This window comes from Oncorhynchus tshawytscha, linkage group LG16, assembly GCF_018296145.1.
Source record: "Oncorhynchus tshawytscha isolate Ot180627B linkage group LG16, Otsh_v2.0, whole genome shotgun sequence".
Taxonomy (NCBI): Eukaryota; Metazoa; Chordata; class Actinopteri; order Salmoniformes; family Salmonidae; genus Oncorhynchus; species Oncorhynchus tshawytscha.
This window is the reverse complement of record NC_056444.1, coordinates 70,597,373-70,615,598: the sequence shown is the minus strand read 5'-3', so window position 1 is coordinate 70,615,598 and position 18,226 is coordinate 70,597,373. Positions and strand designations below refer to the sequence as shown.

The 18,226-nt window shown below is 44.7% G+C and overlaps 1 protein-coding gene across 1 annotated transcript in view; it reads right to left on the bottom strand.

Moving 5' to 3' along the window:
* The window catches only part of LOC112240685 (plexin-A2-like), a 437,296-nt gene that overhangs the window by 131,793 nt on the left and 287,277 nt on the right, over positions 1-18,226 (bottom strand). Inside the window, exons 7-10 of the mRNA XM_042299563.1 lie at positions 12,563-12,716; positions 5,372-5,468; positions 2,425-2,539; positions 1,372-1,572 (exon numbers count right to left, since the gene is read on the bottom strand). Of these exons, the coding sequence (XP_042155497.1) occupies positions 1,372-1,572; positions 2,425-2,539; positions 5,372-5,468; positions 12,563-12,716 (567 nt within the window). The remainder of the gene's footprint in view (positions 1-1,371; positions 1,573-2,424; positions 2,540-5,371; positions 5,469-12,562; positions 12,717-18,226) is intronic.

The following is an 18,226-nucleotide window of genomic DNA, read 5'->3' as shown; positions in this document are numbered from 1 at the left end:
TACTAACCCAAACCCTGCACTGTGTTAACTGACCCTTATCCCTGCAGTGTGTTACTGTGTGTTACTAACCCTTAACCCTGCACTGTGTTACTGTGTGTTACTAACCCTTAACCCTGCATTGTGTTACTGTGTGTTACTAACCCTAACCCTGCAGTGTGTTACTGTGTGTTACTAACCCTTAACCTTGCACTGTGTTACTGTGTGTTACTAACCCTTAACCCTGCATTGTGTTACTGTGTGTTACTAACCCTAACCCTGCAGTGTGTTACTGTGTGTTACTAACCCTAACCCTGCAGTGTGTTACTGTGTGTTACTAACCCAAACCCTGCACTGTGTTACTGTGTGTTACTGACCCTTATCCCTGCAGTGTGTTACTGTGTGTTACTAACCCTAACCCTGCACTGTGTTACTGTGTGTTACTAACCCTAACCCTGCAGTGTGTTACTGTGTGTTACTGACCCTTATCCCTGCAGTGTGTTACTGTGTGTTACTAACCCTTAAACCTGCAGTGTGTTACTGTGTGTTACTGACCCTTATCCCTGCAGTGTGTTACTGTGTGTTACTAACCCTAACCCTGCAGTGTGTTACTGTATGTTACTAACCCTTAATCCTGCAATGTGTTACTGTGTGTTACTGTGTGTTACTAACCCTAACCCTGCAGTGTGTTACTGTGTGTTACTAACCCTTAACCCTGCACTGTGTTACTGTGTGTTACTAACCCTTAACCCTGCATTGTGTTACTGTGTGTTACTAACCCTTAAACCTGCAGTGTGTTACTGTGTGTTACTAACCCAATCCCTGCAGTGTGTTACTAACCCTTAACCCTGCAATGTGTTACTGTGTGTTGCTGTGTGTTACTAACCCTAACCCTGCAGTGTGTTACTGTGTGTTACTGTGTGTTACTAACCCTAACCCTGCAGTGTGTTACTGTGTGTTACTAACCCTAACCCTGCAGTGTGTTACTAACCCTAACCCTGCAGTGTGTTACTGTGTGTTACTAACCCTAACCCTGTAGTGTGTTACTGTGTGTTACTAACCCTAACCCTGCAGTGTGTTACTGTGTGTTACTAACCCTAACCCTGCAGTGTGTTACTGTGTGTTACTAACCCTAACCCTGTAGTGTGTTACTGTGTGTTACTAACCCTAACCCTGCAGTGTGTTACTGTGTGTTACTAACCCTAACCCTGCAGTGTGTTACTGTGTGTTACTTAACCCTGCAGTGTGTTACTGTGTGTTACTAACCCTAACCCTGCAGTGTGTTACTGTGTGTTACTAACCCTAACCCTGCAGTGTGTTACTGTGTGTTACTAACCCTAACCCTGCAGTGTGTTACTGTGTGTTACTAACCCTAACCCTGCAGTGTGTACCCACCGAGCTGTTCTGACACTGTACAGAGGAGCTGTTGAAGCGCAGGGCGGTGACACGGTGGCTGACCCCTTGGATGTGGAGGACGCACTCATACCCCCGCTGGCCAGACTGGGGCTGGGGAAGGTTCCGGGCCTTCAGGGTGATGGGCTTCACCTCCCCAGCCGGGATCAGAATCTCCCCCGACCGCACCAGCTGAGGACAGTCCTAGAGAGGGGGGTGGGGAAGGTTAAAGGTCAAATAAACTAACAGACACAACAATCACAGTGGATACACACAAACAACAAACACACGCAGCAGACACACATATAGAAGCTAGCTGGCTAACATTGTATATTTCCTTGGATGAAAGAACAAAAGCCCTTGACACGAGAAGGAGTGATGGAGGGAGAGGGGAGGGAGGTAGCAGGGTCAAACTGGCCATAGAGGATGGTGCTGGAGATTGTTGGCTGCTCCACTTCTTCCAAAGCCTTTCTCACATAATAGGATCACCTCGGAGGGTCAATCTTCTAAAATGGCAGCCAGTGCTTTGTCACTGATGACAACAGACAGCGGGAGGAAACATCTGCAGGATCATAAAACTGGGGGAGGCCAATAATAGCTACAGCTGTGTGTGGGTGTGTATGTGTGTGTGTGTGTGTATCAGTCAGTGCTGCCACAGTCGGTCTCTTTGGAGTGTGTCAAAAGGGAAGTGTGAAGAGAGAGGCCACTGTCCTCCTGTCCTCTGCAGCAGTAGACTGTTCTCACTCTCAGACAGACAGATCAATGTGTTACTTTACACCCAGATAGATAGATAGATAGGCGGTAAACACACTCCACTGTCACAGAGAGCGAGAGGAGAGGAAGAGTGTGTGTGTGTGTGTGTGTCAGTGGAGGCTGCTGAGGGGAGGACGGCTCATAATAATGGCTGGAACGGAGTAAATGGAATGGCATCAAACACATGGAAACCGTTTGATGTATTTGATCCCATTCCCCGTATCCTGCTCCAGCCATTACCACGTGTCCGTCCTCCCTAATTAAGGTGCCACCAACCTCCTGTGGTGTGTGTATGGTACGTACCTCGGAGGCGTTGACGCGTCCCTCCTGGAAGGAGCAGCTGGAGGGGTCATGGGTACACAGGTTACGGTACTTGCACCAGTGGCAGCGGAAGGCACTGTTCACACAGGACAGACACCTGGAGACAGAGGACAAACAGATGGACAGGACAGACACTCAGGAATCTGCACCAGTCACGTGGGAGGAGGTGGCACAAAACGGGCATGAATCTCCAAGGAGGAAACAAGTGCAGCAGATCCCAAGTGGGCACCTGCTGTTGATGCCCTTGTGGTTGGCACGGTACCTCCTAGCTCTTACAGGAAGTGTGCCAACCTGGCGCTCCAACTAGTTTCTAGTGGTTTCCTAACCTGTCTGTGTGAATAGAGGCAAAGCAGCTACAGCCGGCCCCGGGACACAGAGGGCACTATTTTTTTCCTATTTAGTGCACTTTGTTTGACCTGGTCCCTGGTGAAACATAGTATTCTAAATAGGGAACAGGATGCCATTTGGGACGAACCCCAGCGACTGAAGCAGAGTCAGGGAGGTAAAGTGAGTAATGGGGATGAATAATATGTTGGCACAGCTTGATCCTGTCATTACCGTTAGGCCAGTGTTATTGTAATGTGGTTGTAATTACCAGCTGGCATGGTGCCTGCGTGCTGCCATAGATGCCCTGGGCATGGTGGGCATGGGGGGTGGGTAGAGATATGGCTGGCATCCTCTATGTAGGCATACTGCATCTATAACCACCTCAAACAATGGCTCTGTGTTCATCCTCTCTAGGATGAGATGAGGGAGGAGGGGTAGAGAATGTTGAGGGATGGCAGGGAAACAGCAGACACAAACTTGGGCATAAGATGATGTCAGGGTGTGTGCGTGTCTCTGTGCCAATGTCATGACTCAGACCTCTCAGGAAGGGAGGAAGGGGACAGTGTTGCGTAGTCTAGCAGTCAGCATGTTTGCTACTACTACTATTACAAGCATCATCATGATGGAAGCCTTGGCCTGATACTCTGTTCCTCTGATAAGCTGTCCCCCTGATACTCTGTCCCCCTGATACTCTGTCCCCCTGATACTCTGTCCCCCTGATAAGCTGTCCCCCTGTCCCCCTGATACTCTGTCCCCCTGATACTCTGTCCCCCTGATACTCTGTCCCCCAATACTCTGTCCCCCAATACTCTGTCCCCCAATACTCTGTCCCCCAATACTCTGTCCCCCAATACTCTGTCCCCCTGATACTCTGTCCCCCTGATACTCTGTCCCCCTGATACTCTGTCCCCCAATACTCTGTCCCCTAAAGCCGTTCTCACATTGGCACTTTGAAGTGACTCAAATCCCATTTATTTGTCCAATTCATTTCCGTTTTTCTCCCTGCAGTCTGAACAGCCAAAAACCACCTACAATTGTAGGTGGAAATCAAATACAAGTCTGATTCCTGGCCATGTGACTTGTGTCTGAACAGTCAAATTTGATTTATTTGCCCTCACATGGTTAGTCTGTTATTTGGTATATCTTGTTGCTTGCTGGCTACTCTGTTGACAGTTTGACAAGAACATGTGGTAGATAACTAGCTTGGTAACGGTTTACAAACAAATGAGGGAATGTTCTAGAAAGCTAAACAGCTACCTAGCTAGCTAGTTGACTGCTGTACATAGTGAAAAAGGACTAGTGACCAATCTGATTTGGTCACTTGTAACTTGCTGTTTGGACAGCCAGTAGTCCAAAAGAGATTTGAAAAACAAAACTGATTTGAGCATCAAGGCCTGCAGTGTGAACAAGGCTCAAGGGTTGTGTCACTGTGATGTTGATTAAAATGGTTGTACAATTTTCTGACAAGCGGTCCATGTCTCTATGACTGCATCTGAAATGGCATCCTATTTCCTATATAGTGCTCTACTTTTGACCAGAACCGTATGAGGGCCGTAGTCAAACGTAGTGCACGATATAGGGTGCTGGGTACTGATTCAGACTAACCCCACAGTATGACTGGTACAGTAACTGGTCCCTCCTTATAGTCTTACTGTACAGTATAATGAGGAGTAGATTGTTGAACTGATGTATAGTCTAATTGAGCTTTTCCAGGCTGGATAAATGATGCAGACTTGTTTATGCTGCAATATTCATCAGAGCAAAAACATGGGAGGATTTAATTCAGAAGAATGAGGCTGATTCGCCCGCCGGTATAGCAGTGTGGGAGGGTGTGTGGGTGGGTGGGTGGGTGTTTCCTGCTTGATTATTTGAGTAGATGTGGGAGCTCTTAATAGAGTACACTGTGACTTTGTGTTCCACTCAGACAGGCTCCTCAGACTGTGACTTTGTGTTCCACTCAAACAGGCTCCTCAGACTGTGATTTTGTGTTCCACTCAAACAGGCTCCTCAGACTGTGATTTTGTGTTCCACTCAGACAGGCTCCTCAGACTGTGACTTTGTGTTCCACTCAGACAGGCTCCTCAGACTGTGACTTTGTGTTCCACTCAGACAGGCTCCTCAGACTGTGATTTTGTGTTCCACTCAGACAGGCTCCTCAGACTGACTTCAGACACAAGGACATAGTCAGACACTGACACTACAGGGGAGGGGAGGGGCTGAAGACAGAGGGCCATGACATCCAACAGAGCCAGGTTCAGACTCTGAGCAGAAAATAAACAGGCTTCCCCAAGGTAACCGTTGTAGAGCTGATGGGAGGGAGCAGCTTGCATTAGACATCACAGGGGCTATTTTAGGCTGGGAGGTTGAGCCTCCCAGCCTAAAAGGCAAGGTGTAGGGACACCGTAACATATTCAGACAGTGTTGATTCAGTAGTGTGGCCCTAGTAAGCAGGGCTCCAGAGTCCTTCACAAATGCTGATCTAGAAGCAGGTCTCCCCCTGTCAATATAATCTTATTCATAATGATCTAACAGGGAAAACTGATGCTAGATCAGCAGTGAATACCGGCCCAGGACTGCAGGAGTAGATGAGGAAGATACTCACAGTTGGTGAACACTGCAGTTGTAGAACTTGACCTCCGTGCTGATGACCATCTGACCAGTCTCCTTAGAGTTGAGCCTCAACTCTACACCTGACCAGTCTAGAGAGAGAGAGAGGGAGAGCGAGAGAGAGACATGGAGAGCGAGAGAGAGAAGAGAGAGAGAGCGCGAGAGAGACAGGGAGAGCGAGAGAGAGAGGAGAGAGAGAGACAGGGAGAGAGAGAGCGAGAGAGGAGAGAGAGAGAGAGAGAGAGAGAGAGAGAGAGAGAGAGAGGACAGAGAATGATGAATGAAGCACTTATACAAATGACACACTATAACATGTAGCAGCTTGTACCAACCCTTCCTGGATTCAATATAACCTGCTTAGAATACAAATGGAGAGACACACAAACACAACACCCCTCTTTTTCTTGAAGTCTATCTTTTCAGTTTCTCAAGAACACATCCCTCCTCTTTCTCCAGCAGTCTCTCTATCCCTTGGGGTTCTATATATATCCTTCCCCTCCCCCAGTTTCTATCCTTCCTTCAGTCTGTCCTTCTGTCTGTCTGCTTGTTCACCCTCTCAGTCCCCTGGAGGCCTGGAAGGGACCCAGAGGGCAGGTAGCGGGCAGTGGGGTACCGGGTGCCAGTCTCTGCTCTGGGACAGCTGGGTCTGAGGTGGGTCTGAGTGGCTACCAGGTACCCGCTGAGGTCCAAGCTGACCCATCCGGCCGGCCACTCATCCCACACAAACACACATCTCATCCCACACTCTGAGGCACACAACACCTACACACACACAGTATAACCCATGTTTTCTCCTTTTTATTTGAATATGTTTGGCAGGTAGCCTAGCAGTTAAGCGTATTGGGCCAGTAACCGAAAGGTTCAAATCCCTGAGCCGGCAAGGTGGAGAATTCTGTTGTTCTGCCCATGAGCAAGGCAGTTTACCCCCAACAACAACTGGGCACATTGGATGTTGATTAAGGCAGCCCCCATGCACCTCTCTGATTCAGAGGGGTTGGGTTAAATACGGAAGACACATTTTGGTTGAATGCATTCAGTTGTGCTACTAACTAGGTATCGTCTTTCCATTTCCCTCTTAGTCTCTCCATTTCCAGTATTTTAGAAAATGACCATCTGGGACTGCAGTGATTTGGCAGTGTGTGGTCCTTAATCAGAATAACAAACTCATAGTTATTCTACTATAAAGACAAAGGGAAATATCTGTGTTATGAACAATGCTGCTGTGTTTTCTCTCTCTCTCCATGTCAGATCACAGAATGATGTGATGTGTAAAGTAGAATGCAGGCTTGGGCTCAGACGGTTCGTAGTGTGGGAGGTTTTAATCAACCTAAGTACATTGTTCTCTCTCACTGCACCTGTTGGGGATATGTTTTTCCACACACCAGACTGAACAGTGCACTACATCAGCTCTGCATTTCAGCTTTCCATCACATCATCTATTTGGCAACTACTAGCGTTGGGCCAGTAACCGAAAGGTTTGTGATTCGAATACCCGAGCCAACAAGGTAAAAAATCTGTCGATGTGTCCTTGAGCAAGGCACTTTTGCCCGAGGCGATGAACTACTATGGCTGACCCTGTAAAACAGCACTTTTCACCGCACCTATCTGGTGTATGTGACAATAAAACATACACTACCGTTCAAAAGTTTGGGGTCACTTAGAAATGTCCTTGTTTTTGAAGAAAAGCACATTTTTTGTCCATTAAAATAACATCGAATTGATCAGAAATACAGTGTAGAGATAGTTAATGTTGTAAATGACTATTGTAGCTAGAAACTGACAATTTGTTATGGAATATCTACATAGGCGTACAGATGCCCATTATCAGCAACCATTACTCCTGTGTTCCAATGGCACGTTGTGTTAGCTAATCCAAGTTTATCATTTTAAAATGCTAATTGATCATTAGAAAACCCTTTTGCAATTATTTTAGCACAGCTGAAAACAGTTGTACTGATTAAAGAAGCAATAAAACTGGCCTTCTTTAGTCTAGTTGAGTATCTGGAGCATCAGCATTTGTGGGTTCGATTACGGGCTCAAAATGGCCAGAAACAAAGACCTTTCTTCTGAAACTCATCAGTCTATTCTTGTTCTGTGTCACGTTGTTGGTAATAATGATGATCGGACCAAGGTGCAGCGTACACAGAGTTACACATGTTTAATAAAGAAACTCACCAAAACCATACAGAACAATAACGAAACGTGAAGTAATGGAGTGCTCACAGGCACTACACAAAAACAATATCCCATCACCCACAGGTGGAAAAATACAACTTAAGTATGAACCCATAATTAGAGACAACGATTACCAGCTGCCTCTAATTGGGAATCATACACAAACACCAACATAGAAAGATAAACCTAGAACCCCACATAGAAATAATAAACAAGACTAAACACCCCTAGTCACGCCCTGACCTACTCTACCATAGAAAATATAGGCTTTCTATGGTCAGGATGTGACATTCTGAGAAATGAAGGCTACTCCATGCGAGAAATTGCCAAGCAACTGAAGATCTTGTACAATGATGTGTACTACTCCCTTCACAGAACAGCGCAAACTGGCCCTAACCAGAATATAAAGAGGAGTGGGAGGCCCCGGTGCACAACTGAGCAAGAGGACAAGTACATTAGAGCGTCTAGTTTGAGAAACAGAAACCTCACAAGTCCTCAACTGGCAGCTTCATTAAATAGTACCCGCAAAACACCAGTCTCACTGTCAACAGTGAAGAGGCAACCCCGGGATGCTGGCCTTCTAGGCAGAGTTGCAAAGAAAAAGCCATATCTCAGACTGGCCAATAAAATAAAATATTATGATGGGAAAAAGAACACAGACACTGGACAGAGGTAGATTGGAAAAAAGTGTCATCGACAGACTAATCTAAATTTGAGGTGTTCGGATCACAAAGAAGAACATTCATGAGACACAGAAAAAATGTAAAGATGCTGGAGGAGTGCTGACACCATCTGTCAAGCATGGTGGCGGCAATGTTATGGTCTGGGGATACTTTGGTGGTGGTAAAGTTGGAGATTTGTACAGGGTAAAAGGGATCTTGAAGAAGGAAGGCTATCACTTCATTTTGCAACGCCCTGCCATACCCTGTGGACGGCGCTTAATTGGAGCCAATTTCCTCCTACAACAGGACAATGACCAAAAGCACAACTCCAAACTATGCAATAACTATTTAGGGAAGAAGCAGTCAGCTGGTATTCTGTCTATAATGTAGTGGCCAGCATAGTCACCGGATCTCAACCCTATTCAGATGTTGTGGGAGCAGCTTGACCGTATGGTACATAAGAAGTGGTGAAATTGCTTCAGATTACCTCAACAAATTGATAACTAGAATGCCAAAGGTCTGTAAGGTTGTAATTGCTGCAAATGGAGGATTATTTTACAAAAGCAAAGTTTGAAAGACACAATTATTATTTCAATTAAAAATCATTACTTATAACCTTGTCAACGTCTTGACTATATTTCCTATTCATTTTGCAACTCATTTCATGTATGTTTTCATGGAAAACAAGGACATTTCCAAACTTTTGAACGGTAGTGTATGTTGTTCCTGTGTCTGCCATTTTGTTTCCCTCTCAGGCAGATAAAACCTCCCCTCCCGCCATCTTCCTCTTTCACTCCGTCCTTCCTCCCTCCCTTCCCTAGCTCCTCCACTGTCACCCTCCCTCCCTCTCTTCCATCCCTCTCTCCCCCTTCCTTCACTTTCATTACTTCTGCACATGATCAATGTTCATCTGGTCAATAACCTCTCCCCTGGTTGTTTGGAAGGTAGGTAGGTAGGTAGGTGGCCGGCTAGTCCTGGCTGATGAGGGGCAGGGTGTGTGTATGAGGTGGGATTGAGAGGGAGATTTATGAGGGGATAAACTGACATTTACCTGGGGGAGAGACATTCATATAAGCCCCCACATGCCACCGACTTGGTGACTGTTGGGTAAACATGGCTGACATTTTAGTCTCAGAGATGGGATTACCTCACTGTGACAGCACACACATACACAAACAAACAAACAAATAGTGTGTGTAATCGTCTACAGTGATTGTATGTGATCACCAATGACGTCACACATGAATATTACATGTTCTACATTTGATACATGTGGAGCTCTGAAATATTTCATTGCTCATAAATCCTGGGCTCAAAACCTGGCTCTCTAGCAGAAAGAAAAATCTAGCAGAGAAAAATAACCTTGGCTTGGGCCTATTTACCTTACTTGGAAAGGCACATCAATACACCATCTAGTTTTTTACATTTGATTCAGATTTTTTTATTTTTACAATACATAAACTTACAGATGCTCACAAACATCCACAAGGTCACTTATTGCTCACACCCCCACCTCCAGCGCCCATATTACTCTCATCAATAACCTTTATTTAACCTTTATTTAACTAGGCAAGTCAGTTAAGAACACATTCTTATTTACAATGACGACTTACCCCCCGGCCAAACATGGACGATGCTGGGTCAATTATGTGCCACCCTATGGGACTCCCCAATCACAGCCGGATGTGATGCAGCCTGGTTACGAACCAGGTACTGCAGTGACACCTCCATACACTGATATGGAGTGTCTTAGACCACTGCGCCACTCGGCCTCAAACTGCACCATTTTGTGTCTCTCTGTCCTCCACACACTTTCAACATTTACATAATAAATCATTTGACATTTCCATTGTGTTAACGATGGAGGATTGATTTCCAGGAGTATGGTCCAACCCATTGATTATGCCATGTCTGGAAGTATGCAGACAGACAGGTTAACAGTACATTTCCATTGTGTTAACGATGGAGGATTGATTTCCAGTTTGGAAGTATACGTTTTTTCAAGATGATTGAGGAGAAAAGTATGGTCCAACCCATTGGGTATCTCACTACACCCCCATATGCCATGTCTGGAAGTATGCAGACAGACAGGTTAACAGTACATTTACATTGTGTTAACGATGGAGGATTGATTTCCAGTTTGGAAGTATATGTTTTTTCAAGATGATTGAGGAGAAAAGTATGGTCCAACCCATTGGGTATCTCACTACACCCCCATATGCCATGTCTGGAAGTATGCAGACAGACAGGTTAACAGTACATTTACATTGTAATACTTCTATCAGACAACTTGTGGTGGTTCATTTCTTTACTATCAAATGAGGAAAGACAAACATATCACACAAGTCAGAGTTATACTTAAACTAAATCTTTAATAATAAGAGCTTTGCATTAGCAATGACTTTCAACGATTCACCATTTCAAATGATCCGTTGAGAGTCCTAAAACTAAAGTACAAAGGTCTTTGAAAGCCAAGATACACCCCTTTCAACCTACATGACGAACAACAGATACATAGAATGTTCACAAGGTTAAGACTCCAAACGGGAACCATCTCTCCCTGATACGGTTATAGAGCAGAAACATTAACTCATGTTCTCTGGAATGCTCTTTAGGTTTTATCACCCAAAGACATGGTAAATCTCCTCTGTCAGTGTTATCTCATAGAGACCCATCCTCAGTAGAACACACACACAATAGTTAACAGAACACTATTCTGTCGAATAAAACAACCATTATAACGCAATACAAGCATTATAACATAATCTTACAATTTCCCTGACACTCTGCCCATGACTTTTGGACGATATAGCGTTCCCAGAAGACATGGGTTATTGAGTCACTGTTAGTTTTACACTAAGACAGGACTCTGCTGTTGTGCTGTAGAATTTGTGTAATACATTTTATACATTCGTTTATACTGGATTTCCATAAAATTGTTAGTTACATTTTGTTAGTTAGATATGCAAAACATTGCAGAGAGCCTATAATACATATCATATGAATATATTTTCTGACTCAAATGGGTTCCCTCAAGATTACTCTGAAATTTCTTGATATGAAACTTTTAAGTAATGAAAATATCTACATTGGTCCGTCCAAAATAGCTTTTTAATTCTGTCATGGAAATAAATGTATTTCCTGTTACCAAGTCATTTATGGTTTCTATGCTTTTAGTTTTCCATGTAGAACATTCTATCAGTGAATTGTGAAAAGCTATCCAAGGACTGTACTACGGGTTATGTTTTTAAGGAGTGATATTGGTTACACTGTTCTTAACTAGGAACTTATTCATGTTCTTAACTTTATACTTAGAAAATATACGCACAAAAAGATTCTGGGGGTGAGCATGTGCCTCTTCAATATGTACCCACTGTTCCTTTTTAATGCATTTAACTATATGTCCCAAGAAAAAGCCTTGGGTAGCGAGTTGATACAATTCCAAGACTAGAAGGTTAAAACCACCCGCAGACTTAGGAAGGTGTACACCATCTTGTTCAACGCAACCTTTACTAGCTTACCATCCCTGAGCTACTCCTTGTCTACCTCCCCATTATCAGTCTATCCTACCCTGTACCTCTACACTGGCCTCAGTGCTGTGTTAGCCCCATGTGAGGGCAGTAATGTGGGCAGCTCTATCCGGACACAGGCCCTGGTCCTTGGTCATCCATCCTCCAGGTTTCTTAATGAGGCCAGGGCTGGTGTGGAGCACACTCCCCAACCAGGGGGACTGGTCTGCGGGCTAGGGGAGCTCATTAGGCTGCCTGGACCACCACCCACGTGAGGCTTTGGATCGATGATGGGACCAGATGTGGGATTAGTGAATGGAGACCAGTGTGTGTGTTAGAGAGTGGAGACGGACAGAGGGAACATCGAACATCTCATTAACACACAGGAGCTTATAAATAGCAGAGAGAGGGAGGAAAAGAAGGAAGGGAAATAATGGTTGGAATGTTACAGCCCGCTGCTGTACTGTGTACAACTGTATGGCTCAAAGCCAACTATCACCTTGACTTTAATGGCAGTTCATCTAAGTGAATCTAGCTAGTATGGAATCGAGGAACATACTTGTTTTCCATCGGTGATTGTGATTGCCTCCTTCGCCAGATACATCAGGTGCATGTGTGTATCTACCTTGGTCAGCAGGTATGAGAGGAACATGCATGTGTGTATCTACCTTGGTCAGCAGGTATGAGAGGAACATGCATGTGTGTATCTACCTTGGTCAGCAGGTATGAGAGGAACATGCATGTGTGTATCTACCTTGGTCAGCAGGTATGAGAGGAACATGCATGTGTGTATCTACCTTGGTCAGCAGGTATGAGAGGAACATGCATGTGTGTATCTACCTTGGTCAGCAGGTATGAGAGGAACATCCTTAGCGGTAGGAGACAGACAGAAGATCTGGTTACCGCTGACCTGTCCCTCCACCTCTGTCAGGTTTCCAAAGGAACAGGTGATCCCAGCTGCCAGGTCTGGGACATCAGACACCTTCACTAGCAACTGCATAGAGAGAGGTAGAAACCACACATTACACCACACATAGGAACAACCACACATTACAACTCACATAGGAACAACCACACATTACACCACACATAGGAACAACCACACATTAAACCACACATAGGAACAACCACACATTACAACTCACATAGGAACAACCACACATTACACCACACATAGGAACAACCACATTACATTACACCTCACATAGGAACAACCACACATTACACCACACATAGGAACAACCACACATTACACCTCACATAGGAACAACCACACATTACACCTCACATAGGAACAACCACACATTACACAGACAGGAACACACATAGGAACAACCACACATTACACCTCACATAGGAACAACCACACATTACACCTCACATAGGAACAACCCACACATTACACCACACATAGGAACAACCACACATTACACCTCACATAGGAACAACCACACATTACACCATAGGAACAACCACACATTACACCTCACATAGGAACAACCATAGGAACACATTACACCTCACATAGGAACAACCACACATTACACCACACATAGGAACAACCACACATTACAACACATAGGAACAACCACACATTACACCACACATAGGAACAACCACACATTACACCTCACATAGGAACAACCACACATTACACCTCACATAGGAACAACCACACATTACAACTCACATAGGAACAACCACACATTACACCTCACATAGGAACAACCACACATTACACCTCACATAGGAACAACCACATTACACCTCAGACAGGAACAACCACACATTACACCTCAGACAGGAACAACCACACATTACACCTCAGACAGGAACAACCACACATTACACCTCAGACAGGAACAACCACACATTACACCTCAGACAGGAACAACCACATTACACCTCAGACAGGAACAACCACACATTACACCACACAGGAACAACCACACATTACACCTCAGACAGGAACAACCACACATTACACCTCACACAGGAACAACCACACATTACACCTCAGACAGGAACAACCACACATTACACCTCACATAGGAACAACCACACATTACACCTCACATAGGAACAACCACACATTACACCTCAGACAGGAACAACCACACATTACACCTCACATAGGAACAACCACACATTACACCTCAGACAGGAACAACCACACATTACACCTCAGACAGGAACAACCACACATTACACCTCACATAGGAACAACCACACATTACACCTCAGACAGGAACAACCACACATTACACCTCAGACAGGAACAACCACACATTACACCTCACATAGAAACAACCACACATTACACCTCAGACAGGAACAACCACACATTACACCTCAGACAGGAACAACCACACATTACACCTCAGACAGGAACAACCACACATTACACCTCAGACAGGAACAACCACACATTACACCTCAGACAGGAACAACCACACATTACACCTCAGACAGGAACAACCACACATTACACCTCACATAGGAACAACCACACATTACACCTCAGACAGGAACAACCACACATTACACCTCAGATAGGAACAACCACACATTACACCACACATAGGAACAACCACACATTACACCTCACATAGGAACAACCACATATTACACCTCACATAGGAACAACCACACATTACACCACACATAGGAACAACCACACATTACACCACACATAGGAACAACCACACATTACAACTCACATAGGAACAACCACACATAACACCTCAGACAGGAACAACCTCACATTACAACTCACATAGGAACAACCACACATTACACCTCACATAGGAACAACCACACATTACACCTCAGACAGGAACAACCACACATTACACCTCACATAGGAACAACCACACATTACACCTCACATAGGAACAACCACACATTACACCACACATAGGAACAACCACACATTACACCACACATAGGAACAACCACACATTACACCACACATAGGAACAACCACACACCACACATAGGAACAACCACACATTACACCACACATAGGAACAACCACACATTACACCTCAGACAGGAACAACCACACATTACACCTCACATAGGAACAACCACACATTACACCTCAGACAGGAACAACCACACATTACACCTCAGACAGGAACAACCACACATTACAACTCACATAGGAACAACCACACATTACACCTCAGACAGGAACAACCACACATTACACCTCAGACAGGAACAACCACACATTACACCTCACATAGGAACAACCACACATTACACCTCACATAGGAACAACCACACATTACACCACACATAGGAACAACCACACATTACACCTCAGACAGGAACAACCACACATTACACCTCAGACAGGAACAACCACACATTACACCTCAGACAGGAACAACCACACATTACACCTCAGACAGGAACAACCACACATTACACCTCACATAGGAACAACCACACATTACACCTCAGACAGGAACAACCACACATTACACCTCAGACAGGAACAACCACACATTACACCTCAGACAGGAACAACCACACATTACACCTCACATAGGAACAACCACACATTACACCTCACATAGGAACAACCACACATTACACCTCACATAGGAACAACCACACATTACACCTCAGACAGGAACAACCACACATTACACCTCACATAGGAACAACCACACATTACACCTCACATAGGAACAACCACACATTACACCTCAGACAGGAACAACCACACATTACACCTCACATAGGAACAACCACACATTACACCTCACATAGGAACAACCACACATTACACCTCAGACAGGAACAACCACACATTACACCTCACATAGGAACAACCACACATTACACCTCACATAGGAACAACCACACATTACACCTCAGACAGGAACAACCACACATTACACCTCACATAGGAACAACCACACATTACACCTCACATAGGAACAACACATTACACCTCACATAGGAACAACCACACATTACACCTCAGACAGGAACAACCACACATTACACCTCAGACAGGAACAACCACACATTACACCTCACATAGGAACAACCACACATTACACCTCACATAGGAACAACCACACATTACACCTCAGACAGGAACAACCACACATTACACCTCAGACAGGAACAACCACACATTACACCTCACATAGGAACAACCACACATTACACCTCAGACAGGAACAACCACACATTACACCTCAGACAGGAACAACCACACATTACACACTCAGACAGGAACAACCACACATTACACCTCACACAGGAACAACCACACATTACACCTCAGACAGGAACAACCACACATTACACCTCAGACAGGAACAACCACACATTACACCTCAGACAGGAACAACCACACATTACACCTCAGACAGGAACAACCACACATTACACCTCAGACAGGAACAACCACACATTACACCTCAGACAGGAACAACCACACATTACACCTCAGACAGGAACAACCACACATTACACCTCAGACAGGAACAACCACACATTACACCTCAGACAGACAGGAACAACCACACATTACACCTCAGACAGGAACAACCACACATTACACCTCAGACAGGAACAACCACACATTACACCTCAGACAGGAACAACCACACATTACACCTCAGACAGGAACAACCACACATTACACCTCAGACAGGAACAACCACACATTACACCTCAGACAGGAACAACCACACATTACACCTCAGACAGGAACAACCACACATTACACCTCACATAGGAACAACCACACATTACACCTCACATAGGAACAACCACACATTACACCTCAGACAGGAACAACCACACATTACACCTCAGACAGGAACAACCACACATTACACCTCAGACAGGAACAACCACACATTACACCTCAGACAGGAACAACCACACATTACACCTCACATAGGAACAACCACACATTACACCTCAGACAGGAACAACCACACATTACACCTCACATAGGAACAACCACACATTACACCTCACATAGGAACAACCACACATTACACCTCACATAGGAACAACCACACATTAGGAACACCTCACATAGGAACAACCACACATTACACCTCACATAGGAACAACCACACATTACACCTCACATAGGAACAACCACACATTACACCTCACATAGGAACAACCACACATTACACCTCACATAGGAACAACCACACATTACACCTCACATAGGAACAACCACACATTACACCTCACATAGGAACAACCACACATTACACCTCACATAGGAACAACCACACATTACACCTCACATAGGAACAACCACACATTACACCTCACATAGAACAACCACACATTACACCTCAGACAGGAACAACCACACATTACACCTCACATAGGAACAACCACACATTACACCTCAGACAGGAACAACCACACATTACACCTCAGACAGGAACAACCACACATTACACCTCACATAGGAACAACCACACATTACACCTCAGACAGGAACAACCACACATTACACCTACAGACAGGAACAACCACACATTACACCTCACATAGGAACAACCACACATTACACCTCAGACAGGAACAACCACACATTACACCTCAGACAGGAACAACCACACATTACACCTCAGACAGGAACAACCACACATCACAGGAACAACCACACATTACACCTCAGACAGGAACAACCACACATTACACCTCACATAGGAACAACCACACATTACACCTCAGACAGGAACAACCACACATTACACCTCACATAGGAACAACCACACATTACACCTCACATAGAAACAACCACACATTACACCTCAGACAGGAACAACCTCACATTACACCTCAGACAGGAACAACCACACATTACACCTCAGACAGGAACAACCACACATTACACCTCACATAGGAACAACCACACATTACACCTCACATAGGAACAACCACACATTACACCTCACATAGGAACAACCACACATTACACCTCACATAGGAACAACCACACATTACACCTCACATAGGAACAACCACACATTACACCTCACATAGGAACAACCACACATTACACCTCAGACAGGAACAACCACACATTACACCTCAGACAGGAACAACCACACATTACACCTCACATAGGAACAACCACACATTACACCTCAGACAGGAACAACCACACATTACACCTCAGACAGGAACAACCACACATTACACCTCACATTTCAGTGCACACAAATTTCAGCAGTCTACAGGTGACACAGTACTGCCTGTCACTACATTTGAATAGCTAGTTTGTCCCTTAGGGCCACCATACAAGAGCAATGCAAAATGTGTTGTTACGTTGTGATAATTGGTTGCTACTGTATTTCACTACCATACTAAAGAGTGGGTGGAAAGTCTATCTAATAACCAGCTGTAACAGACACATTTTATTTGGAACACAAAAGATACATGAAACACAAGTAAACACATGTACACACACACACAGAGAGGTGTTTGAAGTCGTTCTCT